General features: G+C 56.0%; 1 protein-coding gene across 1 annotated transcript; it reads left to right on the top strand.

Moving 5' to 3' along the window:
- Positions 1-732: 732 nt before the first annotated feature.
- Irx1 (iroquois homeobox 1) lies at positions 733-5,631 on the top strand. The gene is made up of 4 exons (XM_026401939.2): positions 733-1,008; positions 3,893-4,928; positions 5,215-5,287; positions 5,574-5,631. Exons 1-4 carry the CDS (start codon positions 733-735, stop codon positions 5,629-5,631), a joined length of 1,443 nt encoding a protein of 480 aa, XP_026257724.1.
- The last annotated feature ends 4,066 nt before the right edge of the window (positions 5,632-9,697 follow it).

Below are 9,697 nucleotides of genomic sequence, written 5' to 3' on the forward strand. Positions count from 1 at the left end.
ACTTCCACCAAAGATGTCCCGGGGAGGAAAGGCAGCGCCAGTCTCTGAGAGAGGCCGCTGCAGGTTGGCTGTCACCCTCGACCGGGCTGAGCACTGCGGGCCTCTGCCCCGCCTCCCTAACGGTAGAAAAGCAGTTGCTGAGTTGTTTTTGTTAAAAAAAAAAAAAAGGGACACACCTCAGCTGCAAAACTGGGTGTCAGACAGCTGTAAACCCGTGTCGACAGGTTGTCAGACAGCCTCGGGAGCTGGTCCGGAAGGAGCTTGCAGCCTCCGGACCCGGACCCAGTGGCCCAGCCGCGCGCGCCCACCGCAGGAGGAGGTGGCCCGGCCGGCGCGGGGCACCACGTGCTCGCCGGGAGGGGCGGGAGCGGACGGTGAGGGCGGGCGGGAGGCAGAGAGGGGGCGGGAGGGGAGACAGGGGCGGGGCCTGCGCTCAAGGGGATGCCAATCAAAGCATCAACTTCAAATTGTGTCTGAAAGCCCTGCCGCCGAGCCGAGGACGGCCGCCGCAGTCGGCGCGCGATCGCGGATCCGGGCGCAGCCGAGAGCCGGGCGCCGGAGAGCACCGGGCAAGGAGAAGCGACCGGCCCCCACCCTTGGGCCAGCCCGAGCGCGCCGGGGCTGCCGCCCGCTTCCCCCACGCGGCGTCCCCTCCAGTCCCCCCGTTGGCCTCCGCCTCCCTCCCCCTCCCTTTAATACTTGCCCGCCGCCGCCGCCGCCAAGTCCGCGGACATGTCCTTCCCGCAGCTGGGCTACCCGCAGTACCTGAGCGCCGCGGGGCCCGGTGCCTACGGCAGCGAGCGTCCAGGGGTGTTGGCGGCTGCCGCCGCGGCCGCGGCCGCCGCCTCGTCGGGCCGGCCCGGGGCGGCGGAGCTGGGAGCCGGAGCTGGCGCGGCCGCCGTCACCTCGGTGCTGGGCATGTACGCCGCGGCCGGACCTTACGCTGGCGCGCCCAACTACAGCGCCTTCCTGCCCTACGCCGCGGATCTCAGCCTCTTCTCGCAGATGGTGAGTGCACTGGCCTCCTGCGCGGCCTCCTAGTCTTCGCCTGCCTCTAACCTCGGACCTGGCGCCTTGGGCCAGGGGAACCAGGGTCCCCGGCGCGCGGGAGGCACAGAGGACGCCTAGACCCGGCCCAGGCTAGGAGCGGGAAATGTTTTGCTGGCGGGTTATCAGCGGGCGGAGACCGCGACCCCCAGGGACTTAGGAGGGCAGAGAGTCTGGGCCGGTAACGCCCGGCCATCTCGGCCCAAAGAGGCGAAAGGCCCCAGCCAGGAAGGGTGTCGCGCGCGAGTAGAGGCCGCCGGAGCAGGCCAGGGATGAGCGGCCCGGCGCTGGAGGTCGGGAGGAAACTCGACCCGCGCGGCCTGGGAGCCAGGACAGGCCCACGGGTTCCCGCAGCCTGGCCCAGTTTACCAGGACTCCCGTTGCTGGCCGAGGCCCTTGCTCGCGCTGTCTCCCAGCTTTTGAACTGGGTGGAGGAGACTTGCTTTTTCCCTGTTTGGCAGAGCCGAGGTAGTTGTCTGAGTTGGCCGAGGGAACCCTGTAAAGCTAGAGTCCCTCAACATCACCCTAACAATAGACATCGGAGGAATGGCGAGGTCCTTTAATGCCTTGTGTGCAAACTGAAGGTTTAAAAACATAAAGTTGAAGTAAATGTTGGCGTCTGAAACGGTGTTAGCTTCTACTTTTGTAAGTTGCCGAAGTTTTCATTTCATTTGTATCAAAAGCATTTAACTTCTCACGTTACATAATGAAGGCTTAAAGAAAATAGTGTCCCTGGGCTTAAAATAAATGGTGCCTTCTCAGTCTCCCGTCCCAGTGGGTGTCAGATGGGGGAGGGGGCTGCAAATTTAATTCTCTGCAGGGGCACTGGCCTGTGGTCCATCCAAGTGAGCGGTTTTCCTGCAAGGTTGGGGCTGTTTAAACTTCTGGCTGCTAGTGAATCTCGAGGTAGGCGCAGAGTCGAGGAGGAGAGGAGGCAGCCACTTCTGCGTTGCTGCGGGCTGTATAACACAATTTTCAGGCACCCCCGAATTATCCTCACTTCCGAAGAAGAGACCAGGACTAAATGCCTGCCAACTGTGCAGGAGGAAAGCAGACTCATGTTTTCCTGTAACTTTTCTTAGAGTTCGGAAAGAAAGCTTATTTCTCTGAAATCGACCCCAGAGGCCTTTCAGATCGCCTACTATCCAGAGAGATCAGCCCCCATTTTGTTCCCGGGGATGCCCGGGAAGCGATGAGAGATTTACAAGGTGTCCTTTCAAAAAGAATTCCCAGCAGAGGGGAGGCCTAAATGTCGTCTTTACAATGACTACCAAAATACATTGAAAAATGCAAACTACATTTTGCAAAGAGTAAGCAAAAACGAATTCTGGCCACAGAAATCGTTTCTGTGTGGTCTCAATCACCTAAGGAATTAGTCAAAGAAATGTGCTCTTTACAACTTTCTAAGAGGCTGGCGTTCCCCTTCACTAACATAGTAACTGGACGAAATTTCATGGAGGATGGTAATTTTTTGTCAAAATTTTGAATACAGATGTGAGCCATTTGGGAACTCTGCCTGTGTGCCTGTGGGGGAGGGGGCTTGTGGGGAGGGCCTTGTGCATTGTGGTTCAGTGGGAAAGGGCAAGCTAGTTTCCCCCCCCCCCAGGTTGATGTAGTTGTTGTTTGTTTGTTTGTTTTACTAAGGGAATGATAAGTTTAAATGCTTTCCCCAAAGTGTGTGCTTTACCTCCAGGTCTCCTGCCGATTTCTGGAAAGTAAGCCCAAAGTCAAACTCCATTCTAGGCCTAGGTTTCCAAGCCATTAGGATTGGGTATTTGGAAGTCAAAAAATAAAATTGTGAGCAAACGTCTGTCTGGGCAATTTATAGTAATAATGAGGCCTAATGAGGTTGTTAGAAAGATAAAATGTTATTTACCAAAAAACCTGATGGGATAATTTGACTCGCTGTGTTTTACTACTGATGATAAAAAGAATATTGATTGCAAATAAATCACCGCCTCCGAATGCCTTGCAAACAGTTTGTGTTTGCTTGCTCCAGATCAAAGTCAAACTTAAGAGATAAAGTAACCGAGAAGAGGCCCAGGAAACTGAACCGGTTCCCCTCTTGCAGCCACTGGCTCCAGGCCCCAGCGTTAATATTTTACTGGATAAGCTCTCCTTTTGTATTTAAAAAAACAAAAACAAAAACAAATGGTGTTTTGTTATTGTTGTGATGATGGCCAGGATTAAAATTTTAAATTACCTGTCACCACTGCAGACCTCTAAGTGTGAGGGGATCATTTATGCAGATTAATTTGGGAGGTGAAGGGAGTGTGCTTTCATTTTAAACTGCGGGTAAATTTAGACCTGAAGAAAACCCATGGTGGTTTATTTTAATTGACCCCTTCAGGGAGGAAAGTGGGGTTGCTGGGGCTTGAGTTCTGGGTCCTTTGCATTTGGAGGAACTGTTTCATGAGCCTAGTTAAAAGGTTTTCTTCTCTAGCATAAGATAAACTTGGAGATCCGGGTTTCACGAGTTGTTGGGGGACTGGGAGGGGGCCTAGGGAAATTCAAGGGAGCTGTGACTCTCTAGCTGCATTCTTCTAGAAATGCACGGTTTCTAGAAGTTTTTCTAGAGTGACAAAAACGGATCTCTGTGATGGAAAGCACAGCTCCAGGACCTGAGAGCTCCCTCCTCCCCGGGAGTGGAGTGGGCCTTCTTGCGTGGGAGCATACCCGGCCCCGCAAAAGTCCAGTGGATCCGGGATCCTAGGAGGCCCTGGGGCTGACAAGAGTGGCTGCTCCGACTTTCCCGGCTTAGGGGACTCACCTCTCACTCCCTGTCTCTCTCTTTCTCTCTCCACCTCCTTCCTTTCTCTCTGCTTTCGCTCTGCCCTGGCTGTAGGGCTCGCAGTATGAACTCAAGGACAACCCTGGGGTGCACCCCGCCACCTTCGCAGCCCACACAGCACCAGCCTATTACCCCTACGGCCAGTTCCAATACGGGGACCCCGGGCGGCCCAAGAACGCCACGCGCGAGAGCACCAGCACGCTCAAGGCCTGGCTGAACGAGCACCGCAAGAACCCGTACCCCACCAAGGGCGAGAAGATCATGCTGGCCATTATCACCAAGATGACCCTCACGCAGGTCTCCACCTGGTTCGCCAACGCGCGCCGGCGCCTCAAGAAGGAGAACAAGGTTACATGGGGTGCGCGCAGCAAGGACCAGGAGGACGGTACCCTCTTTGGTAGCGACACTGAGGGTGACCCCGAGAAAGCCGAGGACGATGAAGAGATAGACCTGGAGAGCATTGACATTGACAAGATTGACGAACATGACGGCGACCAGAGCAACGAGGACGAGGAGGACAAGGCAGAGGCGCCTCGCGCGCCCGCCGCTCCTGCTGCGCTTGCCCGGGATCAGGGCTCGCCGCTAGCAGCTGCCGACATGCTCAAGCCCCAAGACTCGCCCTTGGGTCTGGCCAAGGATGTCCCAGAACCTGGAAGCACTCGCCTGCTGAGCCCTGGCGCCGCGGCAGTCGGCCTGCAGGGCGCGCCGCACAGCAAGCCCAAGATCTGGTCGCTGGCGGAGACAGCCACCAGCCCCGACGGCGCGCCCAAGGCGTCTCCGCCGCCGCCCACGGGCCATCCGGGTGCCCATGGGCCTCCCACCGGTGCGCCGCTGCAACACCCCGCTTTTCTGCCTAGCCACGGACTGTACACCTGCCACATCGGCAAGTTCTCCAACTGGACCAATGGTGCGTTCCTAGCACAGGGCTCGCTGCTGAACATGCGTTCCTTCCTGGGCGTCGGAGCGCCCCACGCTGCGCCCCATGGGCCGCACCTGCCAGCGCCACCACCGCCACAGCCACCCGTCACTGTTGCCACCGGGGCTCTCCACGTCGACAAGGCCTCGGCCCGTAGCAGCCCTGCGCTCCCAGGTACCTGCGCCTTGTCCACCCAAACGGAGGCTAGGAAAACACAGATCTGGGAGGGGTGGGGTAAGCTTAAGGCCGGGCGAGCTAGGCCACGGCCCTAGGGCTCTCGGAACGGGCCGCGTTATTCCCGAGAACAGCTCCTGCTAGGGGGAGGGGAGGAAGTTTCCCTCGCCAACCTGCCGAGCAGAGGGAAGGAATGCGTGGGGAGGGAGCCTCCTAACCTTCGCTGCCGCCCCGCCCCCTCCTGGGTCTCCCTACCCTAACCTTCTGCCTCTTCCCCTCCCCGCAGAGAGAGACCTCATTCCTAGGCCGGATTCGCCTGCACAACCGTTAAAATCGCCCTTCCAGCCGGTACGAGAAAAGTGAGTGCTGTTCGCTTTTGCCCAGGGACCGGGTGGAGCTGGGGGCTGGTCTAGGTCGGGGCCGAGCGGGCGGGTAGGCTGTGGGGGTCGTGCAGCCATTATTGTAGTGCTATCCGCCAAGCCGGCACCGGAGCAGCAGAGTCGATTCGAGTTTCTCAGGAGCCGGGAGCCGGCGCGGGCTGCAGCCCCCACCCTGAGTTCTGCTGGTAGAAGTGGGACTGGGTGTCGCAGCGTCCCTCCACTGACGTGACTCGTGTCTTCTTGTTTTGCTGTGTTTCCCATGCAGCTCGCTGGCCCCGCAGGAGGGAACGCCGCGGATCCTAGCAGCGCTCCCGTCAGCCTGATTAAGGGTCTTCTTTTACTCTTGCGGGGGGAGGGGGGAGGAGTTGGGAGGGAGGAGATGAGGGAGGAATTAAGACAAATATTTCAGACTGGTGTAAAGGACAACTATGACAACGACGTCAACGACTCTCATCCATCGCTTTCCTGCAGAAAGGGGTTCGTCCACCCTGAGCTCGAGACCCGGTGGCCAGGCCTCTGCCTGCGGCTCCGGTGGCTGTCACCACGCTCGGGTTGATTATCCGATTCGGTAAATGACCCCACCTGCTTGTGTCTTCTTTTTCTTTGTTTTTTCTTTCTTTCTTTCTTTCTTTCTGTAAATAGAGTGATTTCAGATTGTAAATAGCGCGTCAGCGAACTTGTCTAAATCATATATTTTTGTCTAATAAACTAAATGAAATGAAGCCCGACGCTCCTGCTGCAGTGTGTGGCTGTGCATAGCCTGTGTGGGAGGGGTGCACCAGGATCCTGGAACCCTGCGCAGGGCTCAAAGGCCTGTGGCTGGCGGAGAGCGACTCCTGGGGGAGGGCCCGCAGAGAGTTTCCACTCTGCAAGCCGGTGTTTCAAACAGGCGTTTGCTTGTGGTCGTGGTGGCTGAGTTTGTTAATATTGTTACTAGAACAGTTTCTTGTTGGCAGGTCAATTCTTTTCAACGCTTATTCAAACATTTATCTGGGGCACATCTTTCTTGGGACAAAATGAGTTCAATTTTACACAGTTTATGAAGTGATTTTTAAGTAGGCAGAAATGGGGGTACATTAAAAGAATTTCGAAACACCCCCCCCCAAGGAGAAATTTGGATTCAAAATCAGTTCGTAAGTAGTCTGAACAGTGCCTCTTGGTGTAAGGTTGGCTTCTGGGTGAAATACAAAAATAATCCAGTACCAAATACTGCTCCGAATTATTTTTAATTTTTATTTTTTTTAAGTTATTTGGTTAAACGTAACCTGGAAATTTTGAAGATTCTTTAAAATTCTCCAGAGAGACGTGCTGGAAGCGCTGCGGTTCCGGGGTTCTCTAGGAGAGCAAGTGAGCCAGATGTGGCTGCGGTAAAAGTCGAGGAAGAGGGGAGGGGTCTGGTCTGCCAAGGACGCCCCTTTAACCTCCTTGCCACGGTCTGTGTCTTTTTTCGCCCCGTAACGCGCGCGCGCGCACTGAGTGAGCCAAGAACAAATAATCCGCCAGATGCCCGGGGCTCGGCAGGGGAGGAGGCAGCTGCGAGAGGGGACAGGAAACAATGCACGAAGGAGCTGGCCAGGGACGCGCGCGAGTGGAAAAGTATCCTAAATGCGGCACTTAAGTCTGCAGGTCTGGCCCCCGTGCGATTGAAGCAGCCCGAAAGGTGGCTCTGGGAACCCTGCGCAGGGGCTCTTGGGACGCCGGCGACTTGAGTTCGCAAACACTGAGAAAGCAAATAGTTCAAAACCCGCCAGCAAGGATGTGCACTTTGGAGAAACCCGCTTAGTGGGGAGAAGTGCACGTCCCCACCCCGTCCACCTATACCCTGAGCCTGTGCCTCCCTTTTCCGTGCCCCTTCGGGCCCCGCAGCTCCCAGGCTGCGCTTTGTGAAGGGCGCGGGCCAACTACGGCGGGAAAGTCGGGCAGGATGTCTTTGCCCACGGTTCCTCTGATGCTGAGGCTCCGGCAGCTCTCCCCATCCCGGGCAGACACCTCCTACGCGCGCCTGCGTTTTCCCCAGCGCTTCTCCTCACTTGCCGGTGCTTTCCGGCAGAGGATAGGGTCTGGGCCCCTAGGGTGGAAGAAAAGCCTCGGGGAGAGAAAGGCGCTGCACGAGAAGTGGCCTGACTGTGGGGTGCGCGGCAGTGAGCGGTGGGGAGGGGTGGGACGGTGCCCCAAGAAGAGCTGGGCCTCGCTGCCCAGTGGACCGCGCGGCCAGCGGGCTGGGGCTGTGGCCACCTTAGAGCAGTTTCTGAATGGACGTGCTCGAGGCGCCCTCTATGGTCGGAAAGCGGAATGGGGCTCTGACCCGTCAGATGATGTCGCTTCTGGGGCGTGGCACCAATCTGGGGGTGCTGGGCGTTGGGGCTCCGTGAGCACTGGTTTTACCGCGATAGTATTTGCTCTGAGTTTCTGGGGTCACTCGTGTGTGTGTGTGTGTGTGTGTGTGTTGGGGGTGCGGTGTTGGGGCTTGCTGGGTAGTCACCTGGCCGTTCCAGAGAGTGGGAAATATGAAAATATGCTGTGTATTTTCCTTATCCGAGTGGCGCTTGCTGAGTCAGAGGGTGTTTTTGGTCCATCTTCTGCCCTGGGCTTCAAGGAGCCTCACAGTCCTCCAGAGGTCCTGAAACGTGCCTCTGACCCCACCCTGATATGCCGAGGTCAAATGTGTCCTCTGTCCTTGGAGAGACTGTGCTCCTAAAGAGCCTTACTAACCCCCTGACCTAAGCATTGGATGAGGAATGGAAATTTCAGCCACACAGGTTTACTTCTCAGGCATACAAACCATTGGAAGATCCCTTCTGGGTGACTCTGAAGTTAGCAGGCAGATCCAGGTGGACCTCTGGCTGCCACCAGGCTCAGCATTTTTCCTTCCCCAAATCACATCATCAGATGGTCCATCCATCCATATGTCTGCTGAGGCACACCCAGTACTTCCATTATTCTTTTTTTTTTAAATTCTATGCAAACATTTGAAACCTTGCTGGTTGCTGCAGAAGAGACTAGGACATCATGTGGCCACTGGAGGAGTTCAGGCCACAGGTTATAGTGGTCTAGAAATTATGAAGGTTCCGTGGGTGTTTCTGAGAGTCAAGTTTCCCATGCAAAGAAATCAGACTGCTAGACTCAGAATTATTCTTCTCAAATGAAAAGCAAGAAAAGAATTTTTAATCAAGCCCTGAAAGGCATTTTTGTCTTTGGTGAGCAATTTGTTTACACCTTTATTCAGCACTGCATCTATACAGGTATGTGGGGTGGGCTAGGAAGCACCCCAGGTGCCCAGTGTTCCATCCCCTGAAAACTCTGGAGTGGACATAGAACATGCAGAGGTCACTTTTGCCTCTGCAGTGTCTACCTGAGCAAAGGAGCTCCCTACAGTGCCCCACCCCCACAAGGACAGGAGGGAATGGCAGCAGCTCAGTCACTGGCAGGGAGGAGACTTATCCCCAAGGGAGAAAGGCAGAGTCTTGTCGAGGGGCCTAGTGTTCTAAATGTACGTTCCTCTTCCGGGGAACAGGTTTCCTGTGTCAGGACACCATGTGCAGAACAGAGAACTTTCTTTCTGGGGAGCACAACTGGAAGTGTGTTGTGGAGGGAGGTCAAGAATCCCCGGCAGCAGGGATGCTTCTCCAGCCCAGAGACAGGCAGAGCACCAGCCAAGCCCTCTGAGCTCAGCTGGACCCGAAGAGCCAGGGAGTGGGCCTGCCCCAGGGCTGACCTGCCAGCAGTCTCAGATCTCCCAGCTCCAGCACACTGCCCTTCCTCCTCTGAACAATGATATTCACCTGCACATTTATCTCACCTGTAAAATGGAGAATTCACACTTACATCTCAGTGACACTGGTGAGTGCAGCACACACCTTGGCCCCGAGGGATGCCACCTGATTAAATCATGTCCTGTGACATTTCAGTCCTCCTTGTAGATAGAACTCTTGCAAAGAGAAGAAGGGTGAGAGGAGAGGGGAGGGAGGTAGCTAGGAGGCAGAGGACTGGGCAACTAGAGTACTGCGGTGTCTTTGGGCCAGCTTCCTCGGAGGAGAGGAGGCTGCCCTGGCTGCTCAGCTCTGGTCAAACTGCCCAGACCTTGCCTGAGCTGAGAGGCTCATTCAGTCCCCCACTGCCCTTCTTCCTTTCCTGAGGGTGCAAGCAGGCAGCTCATCTTACCTAGGAAGGTGGGATATGCCATAGGGCTTCCTGGTAGACCCTGGGTTTGTGGACATGAATGAGGGAGTTGGGAATCTGAAATGTGCTTCTGAAAGCTCTGGACCTGGTTTGCCTGTGTTACTGCAAATGAAGAGTGGACAAGGAGGGGAGTAAGTCATGCCCAGAGGGTCACTTGCAGGGCTGGGGAGGGGGTCAGCAGGCATTGAGATCTGGGGCCCACGGGTACTT

Source organism: Urocitellus parryii, chromosome 1, assembly GCF_045843805.1.
Source record: "Urocitellus parryii isolate mUroPar1 chromosome 1, mUroPar1.hap1, whole genome shotgun sequence".
In the NCBI taxonomy this organism is placed as follows: Eukaryota; Metazoa; Chordata; class Mammalia; order Rodentia; family Sciuridae; genus Urocitellus; species Urocitellus parryii.

Coding starts and splice junctions, on each gene's coding strand:
- Irx1 (XM_026401939.2), top strand. CDS start 733: ATGTCCTTCCCGCAGCTGGGCTACCCGCAGTACCTGAGCGCCGCGGGG. Junction 1,009..3,892: donor TCAGCCTCTTCTCGCAGATG/GTGAGTGCACTG, acceptor CCCTGGCTGTAG/GGCTCGCAGTATGAACTCAA. Junction 4,929..5,214: donor TAGCAGCCCTGCGCTCCCAG/GTACCTGCGCCT, acceptor CCCTCCCCGCAG/AGAGAGACCTCATTCCTAGG.